Source organism: Pantherophis guttatus, chromosome 3 (assembly GCF_059756535.1).
Source record: "Pantherophis guttatus breed Tessera chromosome 3, ASM5975653v1, whole genome shotgun sequence".
NCBI lineage: Eukaryota > Metazoa > Chordata > Lepidosauria > Squamata > Colubridae > Pantherophis > Pantherophis guttatus.
The window spans coordinates 111,208,864-111,225,713 of NC_142065.1; the positions used below are offsets into that span (position 1 = coordinate 111,208,864).

At 39.9% G+C, this 16,850-nt stretch overlaps 2 protein-coding genes across 12 annotated transcripts in view; one reads left to right on the forward strand and one right to left on the reverse strand.

The window, feature by feature from the left end:
- Positions 1-13,369, forward strand: part of LOC148114757 (uncharacterized) — a 167,609-nt gene extending 154,240 nt beyond the window's left edge. For 5 of the 9 annotated variants that reach the window (XM_087891163.1, XM_087891164.1, XM_087891166.1 and 2 more), the window contains 2 exons: positions 9,108-9,433; positions 10,317-10,459. In XM_087891163.1, the coding sequence (XP_087747289.1) occupies positions 9,121-9,433; positions 10,317-10,411 (408 nt within the window). In that variant the 5' untranslated portion in view covers positions 9,108-9,120 and the 3' untranslated portion in view covers positions 10,412-10,459. Of the gene's footprint in view, positions 1-2,655; positions 2,797-9,107; positions 9,434-10,316; positions 10,460-12,020 lie in introns of those variants that run through there. The other 4 variants (XM_087891169.1, XM_087891168.1, XM_087891170.1 and 1 more) reach the window with 3 other exon arrangements.
- Positions 1-16,850, reverse strand: part of ADCY10 (adenylate cyclase 10) — a 132,083-nt gene that overhangs the window by 68,776 nt on the left and 46,457 nt on the right. For all 3 annotated transcript variants that reach the window (XM_087891160.1, XM_087891161.1, XM_087891159.1), the window contains 2 exons: positions 3,460-3,556; positions 2,695-2,783 (listed from right to left, as the gene is read on the reverse strand). In XM_087891160.1, coding sequence (XP_087747286.1) covers positions 2,695-2,783; positions 3,460-3,556 — 186 coding nt within the window. The remainder of the gene's footprint in view (positions 1-2,694; positions 2,784-3,459; positions 3,557-16,850) is intronic.

Sequence of the window (16,850 nt, forward strand, 5' to 3'; positions counted from 1 at the left end):
GGTATATTTACACAAGATATAAATTTGGAAGCAGGGACGAGACAGGGTTGTCCCATCTCCGACCCTATTTTTATTAGCAATGGAAATTTTAACAACTTTGATTGAAGAGGATTCAGAATTAATAGGCTATAAAGGCATCAACGTTAATTTATGTGCAGATGACACTCTTGTCATTTTAAATAATATTACAAATGATATAAAAAGAGTTCAAATACATTTGGAAGAATTTGAAGATATGAATGGTTTGAAAGTAAATTGGGCAAAATCAGAATTATTAATGGAAATTGATAGGGAAAATAAATTAGAAAAATTACAAAATCAATTTGGAATTAGGATAAAGGATAATTTAAGATATTTAGGTATTATACTTTCACTTAAAATTAAAAATTTAAAGAAACTAAATTATGACATAGTAATAAAAGAAATTGAAGAGAAAATTGGGAAATATAAAAAACTAAAGTTATCTTGGTTTGGTAGAGTAGTTTTATGTAAAATGATGTTACTTCCTAAATTTAACTTTTTATTCGAGATGCTTTTAACCGATTTTTTTAACCGAGAAGAACATTGAAGTATATAAAAAAAAATTAGATAAATTATGTAACGGGGATAAAAAACCAAGATTGATTAAGAAAATGTGGTATCAGAACCAAAAACAAGGTGGTTTAGGAATTCCAAAATTATTAAACTATTATAGAGCATTTAATATAAAAACAGTAGTAAAAATTTTAAAAGAAGATGTTAAACTTTGGGGTAGTTTGGAAATGAAGGAAATAAAGAAGTTTGGTTACAAATGGTTTTTGGAAAATTTTAAAGGTAAGGTTAAAATTTGTAATTATTAGTTAAATAGTTTGACTAAAAATTGGGACAGAGTAGCAAAAAAATTAATACCAGACGTATTGTATTTAGGTAAACTGAAAGAGAATTGCCCAATGAAATTAAATAGTAATAGAGAGAGGATCATAATAGAAGAGAAAGTGGAAACAATTAGTGAATGGTTGAAATTTATAGAAAATGAAATGAGGAAAGAGGAAATTTATGGAAAATTAAACATTAATTGGTTTGAAAGAATTCAAATGAATAAATGGAATAGGAAATGTAAAGAAAGGAATGATGAGAGTAGAAAGGAAACGGAATTTGAAATTTTGACATCTCGAATAATAAAAGATGAAATTGGGCCAAAGGGATTAGTTAGTAAAATTTATAAAATTATTAATTTTGATAATAATTCACAAAGGGTAATGAAAGAGAATTGGGCAAAAGAACTGGGTATTGAAATTTCTGATCAAAATTGGAATATGAACTGGGTTAGTAGAATAATGAGGACATTATCAATAAGGATTAAAGAACATAACTATAAAGTTATTTGGAAGTGGTATTTGACCCCAATAAGACTTTTTCAAATGGATAATAAAGTGGATAAAATGTGTTGGAGATGTAAAGTAGAACTCGGGACATATGCTCATATGTGGTGTAAATGTAATGGGGTTGAACTTTTTTGGTCTAGGATAGGAAATGAAATATTTGAAATGATTAAGAAGAGGGTCAAATTGAAATTGGAAACCATATTATTATTGATATTGAATGAAACAACATTAACAACTGGAGAAAGAGAATTGGTGAGGATTTTGGTTATAATGGGGAGAATTATAATTGCTAGATATTGGAAATTAAATGTTGACTTAAAATTAGAAGAATGGTATAATGAAACATGGAAATTTGCATTAAATGATAAATTGACTTGTGATATTAAAATTAGAAGTGGTATATATAAAGAAAATGTTTTTTGGAACACTTGGCAACCATTTGTGGACTTTGCACTTGGGAGATTGGATGAATCGGCACCAGTACCTTATCAAAGAGATTTCTGGAAGAATTGAAGACTTCAATTTCCTAAAATTTCCTTTCCGTTTGTATAGCACGCTGGGGGGGGAAAAAAATTCTTTCTTTATTATTGATTTTTGTATTGAATTTTTTTTTCTTTCTGTTATTCTTTAACAATAAAAATATAATAAAAAATTAAAAAAAAAGAAAAAAAGAAAATGCCAAATAAATACGTAATGGACAAACTCAGTTTCAACACTTCCAGAAATATTGATGAAGAAGGTTTTCAAGGAAATTGTAAACATGGAATCTTTATCTCCCATCCTCATGTTCTTTTTCAGAACATCCAGGGAAAATTGTCAACTTCTCATAATAAGGAAACATTCAATTTAAAAAAAAAAATCATGGAGAATAATAATAGCATTCCTATAGCACCGTGATGGCGACCCTATGGCATGCATGCGAGAGGTAGCATGCAGCGCCCTCTCTGTGGGCACATGAGCCATCACCCCAGCTCAGTTCTGCCGCGCATGCACGTGTGCCTCCCGGCTAGTCAACTGGTCTTCAGGTCTCTGCTGCGCATGTGGGGAGGTGCACATGCATGTGGGGGGTGCATGTGCATGTGCAGGGGGATGGGGATGGGGCACATGCGGGGGACTGTGCGGGGGTGGGGCGCATGCATGGGGTCATGTGTGCATTGCATTTTGGAGGTTCAGGCACACGGGTGTGCATTTGCACGCATGCGCGCACACTTTGTGCACTCGACCCGAAAAAGGTTAGCGATCACTGCTATAGCAGCATTTCCTCTATAGAAAATGTTACATTAATTATACTCATATGAAACCACTGCTAACTAAGCATTTATTGAAGTACCTTCTTTAGGACATTCTTCATCACATATTTTCGCAAACGTTTTTCAAGTTCTTCATCTGGACCCAACACAGAGGCTATTCTCAAAATCTCTGGCAAGGAAAGGTGAGAAAAAAGCTGAGACTATGAGACACAATGTTGATGAAACACAACATTGGTATATTTATGTATTGTTGAATTTGTGCACTCTATGCTTTTCTGCTAATGTTCAGAGGGGCAGGGATGTGATTCTGGCATCATATGTGAATGTGTGAGTGTGTGAATGTGTGTGTGTGTTTGTGTAAATTGTGGTAGTGCCATCATTTTCTGACTATTTTTTATTTGAAAAGAGTTGTGAATCCTCTCATATTTTCAATTTAATATAGAAGTCTTGACTATATAACAACCATAGCAGTTCTGAAATGTGGGCAGCTAGTACAGTCCACTTTTCACTGCCCCTTCTATATATTCAAAACACAAGTAAAAGAAGTTCCTGGTTATTTTTATAGCTGGTTAGTTGTAGTTGGGAAATGGAAGCAGCATTCTACTGCCAATCTTGTGTTGTTAGTTATATATATTTGTTCTTGATATAAATAAATCCTGTTATATTTTAATGGGCAAAGCAAGCTATAATCTCTGATAAATTTTAGAATGAAACTTTCCTACATCATTGTAAGACTGAAGACTGAGATGTTATTTCAATTAGGTTAGACAATCAAATGCAATGGAATAATAATAATAAATGAGCTGAGAAAAAACTCCAAACCTCAATGTTCCTAAAGAACTCACCAAAACTGTCACAAATGTGATTCTGATTCAGATAGTCTGTACATCTCTCAAAGAATTCATCAGTATCGAAGTCAGGGACATTTCGAATGTATTTAACCTGGAAATATATAATGTTTTGTCAACTATCTATAGTCAATGTCAATCATTTTTCTAACATGAGATACCAAGAATATGTTGTTATGTAAATTATAGTAGCAATTTAATCAGCCTCTTAAACACAGGGATGATTTTTGATACATATTTTTATTAGTGTGGTGAAATGTAGTCCAGATTCCCAGGAGGGTGGGACTGCACTGCATTCTAGAGGACTAAGAGACAGTGAAGTTTAGATAGTTTGGTTGGGAGGAAGAGAGCCATATCAGCTGCTTCTTCAAATGGAATGCTTCTTTAAAGGAAGGTGTACTTGTGTGATACAGTAAATCTCAAAAGGGATACATAATCCTACACCAAGACACAAACAAGATAACTATCAGTAGAAGTGTAATTGTTGATGAAACTTTAGTGTGTTCAAAGTTTCACGAAGTAACACAAACATAGCCTCCCCCCAGTGGTGGGCTGCAAACGGTTTAACAACCGGTTCTGTGAGTGCATGCCTAACACGCTTGCACGCAGAGTTCAAAATACAGCAAAGTGAATATTGATGATAGGAGATTCAATTTTTAGGGGAATTCATAGCTCCCATTTTTCTTTTTGCAAAGAAATGTACCACAAGATGATCCTCTATTTTCTTTGTGGTTTAATTTGTCTAGGGGAGGGAGGTATATAGTCTCCTTGGAGCAAAAATCAAAGGTGAACTGAGTATCTAACTAAAATAATCAATCTCATAGATTACTACCCCTTTTTCCTCCTACACATGTGGACCAATGACACAACAATGAATCTGAAAACAATAACAAGAGATTATGAACAGATAGGGAAGAAAGTTAAAGAATTAGGAGCACAAGTGGTGTTTTCATCTATACTCTCAACAAAACGCCAACATCCAATGAGGGCGCAAAGGATTTTAGAAATGAACCACTGGCTTAAAAACTGATGTTGTCAAAAGAATTTTGGCTTCCTAGACCATGGTCTGCATTATCTAGATGAAGAGCTACTGGCAAGAGGTAGACTGCACCTCAGAAGAACTGAGGGGGGCGGCAGCCATGGCGGCGGCCATGAAGCTGCGACAAACTGGGAAAAGAATTGTGCAGGAGGAAAGAAGAAAGAATGAGGTACTTTGAAGCCGGGTGAGTGACACCAATCTTGGCAGGAAGCAACACTTGAGTATGGACTTTTATCAATAAGACTCCCAGCTTTAAATAGTAGCTGTAGATTTGTGGGGCATGAAGATCTGACAAAGTAATAAAAGGAGACAAAGACCCATTAAGAAATTTGCCTTGGTACAGACTTGGTAGAATTGATTATTAATATACTAGAAAATTGGGTTTTTCTTTAAATTGGAATTGATTTGATCCTTGGAAAAAGCAAAAAGCAAAAAGCGATAACTATGGATTTTAACATCTTTAAAAGTTAAAAGAAGAGAGACAAATGGATGGTTACATAATGGATACAAAATGGAGATTGCTGTGATTAAGCGAAAGTGTGGATTGTAGAGACTCGCCTTTTGCTTGAAAAAGAAATATTCTGACTTGCTACTTGGTTTGGATTATTTTGAAAATAATTATGGACTTTTGGATCTTGGAGATTCCTATTCTGTCTATGGGTGATTTGATAAAGAAAGAAGAAATATAATGGAACTATTAAAATTGAAACTAACTGGCGTAGGAACAAAAGATGTGGCGCAGGAACAAAAGGGAAGCTGATGGATTTTATATGGAACAGATGTTACAAAAGAATGAAAGTGACTTATAAAGTTTCAAACATGGAAATATGGATTTTGAAATGGAATGCTTATGGACAGATAGCGAAATGAAGAAATAAAATAGATAAAATTAAAATGTAATGTTTAAATGTTCAAATGTTTAAATGACTATTAAATATAAATAGGAGGTGCTTATAGAATAATAAAGATGGAGAATAAAATAAGGTAATTAAAATAGAAAATTGATGTAAAGGTGGTTAAAAATGAGGTCTTTATAAAAATACAAGAATATATACTAATATGAGATAAACCTAAGAGAACGTATTAGATTATGAGAGAATAAGAAGAGAATATGCCTGATATAATATGTTTTAATTTTAAATTGTAAACAAAGTTGAGAATGGTAAATATGATTAAATTTGAATGGTTAATGTATTATTGGATGATAAAACAAGATATACAATTGTGATTGAACTTAATGTATGCTAGAAATGATTAATATTAAGAAATATGTTGGAAGAGTATGTTAGGAAAAAGTTAAATAACAACATATTTGTTATTTAACAAATATTATTGTAACAATATATATTCTTTTCAAATATATTGAAAAGAAAACAGTTAAAATAAGATATGCTGGATATCAGCCAAATAAGAGTTGGAGAGGTGGAGGAGAATATGCTGGAAATCAGCCAAAACAAAATATGCTGGAAATCAGCCAAACAATAGTTGGAGGTATGGAGGAGAATATGCTGGAAATCAGCCAAAAAATAGGTGGAGATACAGAGGAGATTATACTGGAATTCAGCTAAAATAAAATGTTCTGGAAGACAGCCAAACAAATAGTTGGAGATATAGAGGAGAATATGTTGGAAAATACCTAAAATAAAACGGAGTGAAAAAGAATATGCTGGAAGACAACTAAAATGAAGTGAAATGAGTTTGAGATGAATCTGTGTAAATTGAAATGTGTATTAGATGACAAATTTAAAAAAAATTAAGTGTAATTGTTAAAGTTTAAGACTTAAAGATTTGATGAAATGGGTCTAGAGATCAAGGAATATAGATAAAATTTTGATTTATAAGTTGAAATAAAAAGAGAGTTGTACGTATTTGGGAACTAAGATTTGTGGTGATAAAATAATAAGGTAAACACTTAGATCAAGGTGTTAGAATATTTTTTTAAATTTGTGTTTTTGATTTTTATGTTTAAAAGATGTAAGGGAGGGAATTAAGCTAGATAGAATTTTGATTGATAATTTGATATAAAAAATGAGTAGAGTTTATTTGGAAATTAAGTTTTTGGTGATACAATAGACTGGTTTAGAATAAGATGTTAGAATTTGTGTTAAAAATTTGAACAAGAATTTGTTTTGATTTTTAATTTTAAAAGACGTAACGGGGAAATTGGGAATAGAACTTGTTAAAGGAATGTAAGCGATTGTACCTATCAATGACCAGATCAAGATTTCGTTCTTAAAAGATATATTTTATGTTTATGTTTGGAAAAAAAATTAAAAAATATTTTTAAAAAAAGATTACAAAGTTGGGGTTACAATGTTCCTGAGAGTGCCTACTTATTTTGGGTTTGCTAGTCGGACTGTTGACACCAATCACACAAAGAGGAAGGGAGTAAAGAGAAAAAAGAAATAAAAAAGAAAAACATAATGAAGTAGAGAGTGAGGGAAAGTATGGAAATCCCAGTTACAAAGTAGGACATATAAGAAATATATCCAAGGCCCATAAAGGAGTCTGTATGCTAATGCTCAAAGTTTAGGGAACAAACAGGGTGAACTTGGAAGTATTAGTACATGAAGGTGGATATGATATAGTTGCCATTATTGAAACTTGGTGAGATGAAACTCATGACTGAATGTACTGATGGAAGGATACAAACTATACAAAAGAAACAGACCTAACAAAAGAGGTGGAATTGCATTATATAGAAAAGATCACTACATGTCTAAAGATATACAGAAAACCAAGGATGAAAACCTCCTAGAATCCATATGGTTCAATATAAAGAGGGGGGGGATGACATTGCTATAGGTGTATACTACAGGTGACTGAACCAAGCAGAAGAAATAGATGAACTCTTTGCTAATCAATTAACAAATGCATGTAGAAAACATGCCACAGTAGTAATGGGAGACTTTAACTACCCTGATATCAACTGGGAGACAAACTCTGCAGCAAGTGGGAGATCGAACAGATTCATAACCAACTTAGCTGACAACTTTGTCATCCAAAAGGTAAAATAAGGAACTAAAGGAAAAACTGCACTGAACCTAATTCTTAGTAATAGAGAAGAAGTGATAGAGGGAATTGAAGTTGCTGGAACCATGGGCGAGAGTGACCACGTCATACTGGAATTCAATAGAATATAATCCAACCAGTGTATTAAAGTTTAAAAGAGCTGATTTTTCCAAACTCAGAAAGAGCCTAAGCAAAATTTCATGGATAAAAATCCTAAAGAGGAAAACAACTTAAGAAGCATGGGAAACACTGAAAAATATAATCATAAAAGCACAGGCCAACACAACATCACTAAAAAAAAGAAAAACAAGAAATCCAAGAAGAAATTAGCATGGTTGCACAACGATCTCTCTGCTAAACTGAAAGACAAAAAGGATAAGTATAAAAAATGGAAAGAGGGACATATAACTAAGTCAGATATCAGCAGATAGCCCAGAGCTGCAAAGATGAAGTCAGGAAAGCAAAGGCTCAGAATGAACAAAGATCTGTAACAAAAGTCAAAGATAATAAAAAATGTTTCTTTCCACATATAAATAACAAGAAAAAAGTCAAGAAACAGTTGGTCCACTAAAGAGAGAAGATGGCAAGGAAGTAACAGGCAACAGAGAGAAAGCAGAACTGCTTAACTCATTCTTTGCATTGGTCTTCATGCAAAAACAAACTATAGCCCAACTTACCAAAAACATAACTGTAAAAGACAGACTAAAAATTAAAATTAAAATAAGCAAGAAAATGGTAAGAGAACACCTGTCTGATTTTGATTAATATAAATCACCAGGACCTAATGGATTACATCCCAGGATTCTGAAGGAGCTGACAGATGTTATCTCAGAACCATTGTATCTTTAAAAGATCTTGGTGCACGGGGAACTACCAGAGGATTGGAAAAGAGCTGATGTGGTTCCCATCTTCCAAAAAAAAAAGGGGGGGGGGAACAGACCCAGGAAATGACAGTCTAATCAGCCTAACATCAATATCTAGGAAGATCCTGGAAAAGATAATGAAAAAAACAGATCTGTGAACATCTAGAAACAAATAAAGTTATAACTAGTAGCCATCATGGGTTTGTTAAAAACAGATTATGCCAAACCAATCTTATTTCATTCTTTGACAAAATGACTAAATTAGTAGACAAGTGAAATGCTGTGGACATAGTATATTTATGTGAGGGATCTCACGAAGAACGATGGTTCATTGAGGGCGCTTCCAAGAAAAGGTCAGCATGCAAGGATGCAATCAAATTAAGTCTTTATTTAGAAGTAAAAATAGAGTAAAATAAGTTTCCAGGCATGGAGGCATCCATGCCTGGATTGAGCCCATGGGTCAGTCCCATAGGAGAGTAGAACAAGAGCAGGGAAAAAGGGCAAAAGCAGGGAGCAGCCCCTGTGCAGGGGTTCTTATAGGGGCCCCGACCCCTCCCTTACCCATGTGTGTGAGGGGGCTGGAGGACCATTAACTCTCCCCAATGGGGCTGCAGGGGCTGGAGCCCCTTGACCCACCAGTGGGATCAAAGGTGCCTCTTTGCCCCCATCTGGTGGCCTTTGAGAGACTGCCATGGTGGCACAAAACACCTAACAATTCCCCTTCTTGCCAGCCAATGACAGGTGATGGTGAATATGTCTGAGAAAGTCTTTGGGATGACCACGACGCTGTTGATGGATGCGACATGCCCAATGTCAATTCTCTTTGGTGGGACCCCCTTGTTGGACCGCTTTGACCTTCTGACCTCCTGCCACTCACCACCCTTTTCCTCTGCGGGTTCTTCGCCGACTGGCTGTTCACGACCAGGATGTGGAGGCCCTCGGTCCCAGGCGTTGGGCATCATGGGCCTCTGGAGCATCGCTGGAGGCGAAGAGTCAGGTGAAGATGGCGTGTCTTCCCCCTCAGGGCTGGACGGCTCATCCTCCTCATCTGGACCAGGTATGCTGACCTCTTCATCCCGTTCCTCGCTCTCGTCGGTGGCAGGTCTGTGGTTGTCTCAGGCGGTGTCATGGTTGGTGCAGCTTTGCTGGGCCGGTTAATGTATGGGCCCAGATCATTTGAGTGGATCTGGGTCCAATTGGAGTCCTCTTCAAAGGAGGCAGATTGGGAGGTCACAGTCCTGCCCCCTTCTCCCAGGAATTGGTAGGCCTTGGAGCCAGGGGCATAGTCCAAGAACCTCAGTCTCTGGGAGACGGATCTCCCCTTCTTCCGCAGCTGCTTAGGGATGTGCACCCAAGCGTAGGAGCCAAACACACGCAAGTGTCCCAAACTTGGCTTCCTACCGTGGACCAAAAAATATGGGGTCTGGTTCACAATGCTGCTCCAGGTGCGGTTCAGGGTGTAGTTGGCATAGTGTACCGCCTCCGCCCAGTACGATTCCGCAACCCCAGCATCCGCAATCAGGCTGCGCACCATAGTCTGTAGAATGCCATTTTGTTTTTCTACAATGCCGGTCTGCGCAGGAGAAAAAGGTGCTGTACGAAAATGGTGTATGCCCTTGTGCCTTATCCAGTCCTGGAATTTTCGGGACATGAACTCGGCCCCACGGTCACTCTGCAGCTGCACAATCTTTGTCTTGTACTGAGTTTCCATGTAGTTGTACAATGATTTTATGGCATCAAAGGCTTCAGACTTTTCTGTGAGGGTATACACATGGCCATACCTTGAGAAATCATCAACTGCAGTGAGGAAATATTGCCTCTTTCCTAGGGACAGTGTAAATGGCCCAACCAAATCAACATGTATTAATTGATATGGGTATTGAGTTTCACACAGTGACACCTTAGGTATTGGGGCGGCCTTCCTCTTTGCTCTCTTACAGATGGCACAGTCCAGAAACACCTCACAATCCTGGAGATGAATCCCCTCAGCGAATTCCCCCATCTTTTTAACCACTGGGAAGCTCACATGGCCTAACCTCCGAAGTAAGAGGTGGGCACATTTAGTATGGAGTGGCTTTCCCACTGACACCCCCTTAGCTCTGGTTGCCTTGGGTGGTGCTGGCACCTTAGGCCCTTCTTTGGGCTTACCTGCCTTAGGTGCCTGCTGAGGCTCGGGTTTCTTGCCTGCATTGGCCTTGGGAGGCCATGGTGCTGGTTGAGACGGCGTGGGTGCAATTGCCTCAGTCTTGTGCATCTTTGACAGCCTGGGAGATGGCTGTGGAGCCTTTCTCTCTCTCTGCGCGCAGGCCCCTTCTGGGGTGGCACCCTGTGAGCTGTCTCCTGTGGCTGGGTACTCAGGGGAGAAATATGGCAAACCATTTATAATGGTAACATTCCCAATGACCCTTTTGTCTCGAGTGACATGACCTCCCCCTTTGTGAAACAATACCTCCACCCTGCCATCATCACATAGCTTGGTTATGCTTAACAGGTTATAGGCTATAGAGGGAGCATGTAATACATCTTTGACATTGCCCAGCCCTGGTACAGAGACAGTGCCCTCCCCAACAACCAAAGCATTGTTACCATTTGAAACCTTAATGGAGGAGTTAATTCTCCTTAACCTCTTAAAGCCTTGCTTTAATGTGAGATGAAGCCCCAGAGTCCAGTAACCAGAGGCCAGTAGGGCCATTAGCCTTTGTGGCAGGGGTGAGGTAACTAGTATACACAAAATTGCCCTTAGCACCATCTTTCCCCCCGCCAGGCCCCCTTCTCTGCCCCCTGCCCCTTCCTTGATTGGAACCATGCTTAGGTCCTTGCTGGTAATGGGGGCAGTCCTTCTTCAGATGGTCCTTAGAGCCACAGATGAAACACTTGAGTAGAGCGTTAACCTGCTCTGAACTCTGGTGCCTTCTGTTGATGAGTTGTGGCCCTGGTGTACTCTCCCACATTTCTACACCTCCTGTCTTCCTCATTGAGCCTCCCTGTGAGGTAGGACAGAGTCATGGCTTCCTTTCTGGTTCCCTCTAGTGAGACAATAAAATTGCCCCAACTTTTGTCCAGGGATGCCAGAATGACAGCAATCATGTTGGCCTCAGTCACGGGGTAGTCCCTGAGCACCAGCTCTGCCCTGAGTGCCTTCAACTTTCCCAGGTGCTCAGCCATGCTAGCCCCAAATTTTAGCTTGGTGTTATAGAACTCCGTTGTGAGTCTTGTGGTGGAGCCCAAGCTATCACTATTAAATAAGCTATATAACAACCCCCAAATTTCACCAGCTGTGAGCCCATCTGGAATGCTAGGGTACAATTTAGCATTCAGTAAGCTCAGTAGAGTGGTATAGGCTCTCCTGTGGTACCACTCTTCTTGAGGTCCCCAAGGGAAAGGTGGGGGGTCTAAAACCATTTCTAGGGTCCCCTCTTTTAAGAGACATACCTGTATCTCTTTATTCCATATGTTAAAATTTTCCCCTCCCAGATGTAGCTTCTGAAAGTTATTTGGGAGAATAGACACAGCTGGGGCAGAAAATGCTGATATATTCTGCTGTCCTTGGTATCTCTGCTTTGGTTCCATTGAAGTAAATGGGAGAGGGATCCCTCTGCTGGCTGGTGTAGGTATTTTTCTCTGATTATTTTTCTCCTTTTCAGATGGGGCCAACTGAGCATGCTCAGAACTCATTCCAGCCCAGGAGCCGACAGGAGCGGACCTCTCCCCCTGTGCTTCAGGGCCAGGCCCTGAAATGGGGATTTTGCAGTAACCTTCCCCTGCCATGCCCACCGAGCCACACCCATCAAGCCATACAACACCCATTAAGCCACACCCACAGAACTGGTAGTAAAAAATTTTGAAACCCACCACTGTTCAGAAGACAAGCTCAGGATCCAAAAACACCTCGACAGACCTGCACAATGGGTCCTATCCAACAAAATAAAATTTAATGTGGAGAAAAGCACCTGGGCAGGAAAAACCAAAGGTGCAAGTACAGATTAGGCAAAACCTGTCTTAAAAACAGTAACTGTGAGAGAACCTTGAAGTCCTAGTGGACGATCACTTAAGCATGAGTCAGCAGTGTGAGGCGGCAGCCAAAAAAGCTAATAAAATCCTTGGTTGTATAAACAGAGGCATAGAATTAAAATCATGTGAAGTATTAGTACCTCTTTATAAAGCCTTAGTAAGACCACATGTGGAACACTGGATCCAGTTTTGGTCACCACATTATAAAATGTGGTTGAGACTTTGGAAAAAGTGCACAGAAAAGCAACTAAAATGATTAAAGGCCTGGAGACTAAAACATACGAAGAACGGTTGCAGGATTTGGGTTTGGCTAGTCTCGAGAAAAGAAGGACTAAGGGGTCATGAGAGGAGTATTCCAGTGTTTGAGAGGCTGCCACAGAGGGGGTCAAATTATTCTCCAAAGTACCACAGGGCAGGACAAGAAACAATGGATGGAAACTGATAAAGGAGAGAAGCAACCTGGAATTAAGGAGAAACCCCTAACAGTGAGGACAATTAATCAGTGGAACAGCTTGCCTTCAGAAGTTGTGGGTGCTTCACCATTGGAGGTTTTTAAGTAGAGACTGGACATTGACTTGTCTGAAATGGTATAGGATCTCCTGCTTGAGTAGGGGACTGGACTAGAAGACCTTCAAGATCCCCTCCAGCTCTATTCTGATTGAAAATTTTTAATGTCAGAGCATACATAAAACAAGGCATTTGTTTTATGATAAAAGTTTCTGCTACATTTCAAGGTATTTTTAATCTCTTGTCATAGTTTATAATTATTTTGATATATTTCTTTATTGTTTCTTGTCAAGTGCAAGCCAAGATATTTGCTGGGGAGCTATCAGACAGCCAGATTCCTTCTTGGGTTAGAAATCTTATAGTTATTTTTGTTACTGAACATTAATTTTGTATGCAGAATTTTCTCCATATTTATGGATTTTGTTCATATTCATTTGGATAAACACAAATATTATGTTCCCTTATAAAAAAGTTTTATTGACTTTTGTGGTTCTGTAATACTGTGTTTCCCGGAAAATAAGACCTGGTTACGAGGAAGCAACTGCAGAGTTTCCTTGGTTCGCTAACTTTTATAGACAATTCATTCCAATATTTGCTCATATTGCGTTGCCACTTACCAATCTTTTACAGACTCGGGGGACTGGGAACCCAAGGCCGGGTCAGTGACTAGAATGGTCTTCAGAGTATCAGAGGGCTTTTGAGGAATTGAAAGCCCAGTTTGCCAGGGCCCCTATACTCCGGCATCCTGACCAGCAGAGACCGTTTATAGTACAAGCGGATGCGAGCGATGTAGCCATAGGGGCTGTATTGTTGCAAGCCACTGATCAAGGCCATTTACACCCGTGTGCATATACCTCTAAGAAATTCACCCCTACGGAATGGGGTTGGGCTATATGGGAAAAGGAGGCCTTCACTGTCCGTTGGGCGCTCCTTAGCTGGCGACACATATTGGAGGGAGCGCGTGAGGTCTGGACAGACCACAGGAATCTGATAGCCTTACAAACCCCCAGGAAGCTTTTACCCAAACAGGTACGGTGGGCACAATATTTTCAATGGTTCAATTTCGTGTTAAAGTACGTGCCAGCGGGGAAGAATTTCTTGGCCGATGCCCTTTCCCGTATGCCGCAGTTTCATAGTAAAGGGGATGAAGTCGTGCAGGCTATGATACCTGACAGTGAGCCAGGAGGGAGGGTGGCGATCGGTACAGATGGACAAGCAGGATGGGAGGAGTCATTACGGAGGGGTTTGATTGACGATGAGTGGATACAACATAACAAACAGCTACTCACTCACAGGCACGGATTAGCATGGAAAGGAGACAAATTGTACATCCCGAGAGGTCTGTGGCAGGCTGTTCTACAAAGATGTCATGACAGCAAAGCTGCCGGACACTTTGGGTTTCTCAAGACCCTACACTTCACACGGCGCCAATTCTGGTGGCCACATATGCGAGTTGATATAGAAGCATATATAAACAGTTGTTCTACCTGTGCAAAATCCAAACCAAGAACAGGGAAAACCCTTGGTCTTTTACAATCGGTAGCCACCCCTAGTAGACCATGGGACGAAATCACCATGGATTTCGTAGTGAAACTCCCGGAGAGTAATGGGAACACAGTCATATGGACTGTCATAGATCTGTTTTCCAAACAGGCCCATTTTATCCCATGCAGTGGCTTACCATCGACCCGGAAATTAGCCAAACTTTTCGTCCAACACATTTATCATTTGCACGGGGTACACCGTCGTATCATATCGGATAGGGGGGTGCAATTTACAGCCCGATTCTGGAGGAACTTTATACATGCCATTGGCTTGACCCAGGGGTTCAGTTCAGCATTCCACCCTAGCACAAATAGTGCAGCTGAACGAGCAAATGCTATGGTGGAACGCTATCTACGTTGTTACATCTCCTATCAACAGACCAACTGGTCATCTCTGTTACCCTTCACTGAAGTGGCCTATAACAATATGATACATAGTAGCACAGGGTGTACTCCATTTCAGGTAGTAATGGGACGGGAGTTTGTGGCTATACCAGAACTGGAGAATTTACCAGATGCCTCTTTGATGCCGCAGGAATGGGCTGATAAGATCCGGATACTGTGGCCGCAGGTTAAGGAGGCATTAGATAAAGCAGCAATTGAGTACAAAACTCAAGCAGACAAGAAGAGAGCACAATTAGAGCCGTTACGAGTGGGGGATTTAGTATACCTCTCTACTAAATATATTAAGTTGAGGGTACCGAACCGAAAACTGTTGGTCACTTCCCTGTGACCAAAATCATTAACCCTGTCACTGTGGCTCTGAAACTCCCTCCACTACTGGGGAAAATCCATCCTGTTTTCCACAGTAGTCTTCTCAAACCCGTGACTGCAGTTCAGGACAGTCCAAACCGTCCCGGACCAGTTACGGAAGATCACTATGAAATTGGCGAAATATTGGACTCCAAGATGAGCAGGGGGAGACTTCGATACCTTGTTCGGTGGAAGGAGTATCCCTATGAAGAAGCCTCATGGGTACCTGCAAATGACGTTACCGCTAAGCGGCTGCTTAGACAGTTTCATAGGAAGCATCCTCTGAAACCATAACCTGTTGCTAACATCTCCGCTTTCTATGTTGCAGAGGGACCCCTGGTGAAGGGGGAGCTGCCTGTCGAGCCCACTCTCCTGCTCGACAACGATGACTTGAATGCGATGGAACATAACGGGTGCACATAAGTTCACACACACGGGGGTGATGGTTGCACTGGGTGGTAGGCGGTCATGTGCGGGGTATTGGGTGTGTCGGACCTAGGGGATTGAAGTCGACGGACGCTGGCTGGGTCAACATTGGAACGCCAAGCCATGACCGCATGTACAGCTGAGGAGCAGCCGGTTCTGGGAGGGGAATACTGCCACTCTGCCACCTGCTGATCCACCGATGGAATGCCGAGCAGCCTCCCCAGTTGAAACGCAGCCACTACGCAATGGGTGGTGCCGGGCAATACCTTACAGCTGTTCGGCGGGCGTGCCGGTGGGTGTGCCGGTTGGGTGGGCGGGTCAATATAAGTGCTACAAATCACCCGCTTGTAGCGCCTAATTCATATTGTTTACGATTGCAGCGTTTACCCATAGCCAGCAATTATTAAACCAGCATTCACTAACTAGGTGTCTTTTGGTGGTTTCTGCATTTTACTGTGTTTTGCCTGGGAGACCTGAGACTGGTCTTATTTTCTTTTGGGCCCCAAAATAAGCACTAGGGCCAGAGGTGGGATTCAAATAATTTAACAACCAGTTCTCTGTCCTAATGACTGGCTGGGTAGTCAGCCAGTGACTGGATGGGCATGACCATCAACTCAACGTCACTCACATTTAATTAAATACACTATTTAATCCTATGTATATATGCCATATGTGCCCAGTACATTTTGACACTGTTGATCTCCTCTCCCTAGAATGATTTTTTAAAAAATAAATACTGTAGCAGTAAATTTAAACATTACAGATTGTGTATATCCAGTACATATCCAGAGTGGCATCTGTGCAGTGGGGTCAAGAGTATCAAAATAGTGGATGCCATCAGGGATATCAAAGTCCTGTGAGTTCTTAGGAATATATGATATAAGTGACACATTCAAAAGGACATGTTTTGGTTGCTCAGTTAAGTATGACATTTTATTTTATTGACTCCCTCCATGGTCACCCCTGTAACATGGGATGATAATGCTATAGTAACTTTTATGGGAAGTTTTTAACAGGATTTTTTTCCAGGTGATAGGGACACTTATGATCATGTTATTCCAAGGGAGCAGCTGACTTAGTCAACCATGTCAAGTGACTATCCACAGTGTGATGAAACTATCACCTATTATTCTACATTTATTTATTATGTATTCTATTACTGTTTTAAATCTGCTAGAAGTACAACCATAAATAGTATAAAAACAGTATAACAAGAAGTTAGAAAATTGTACA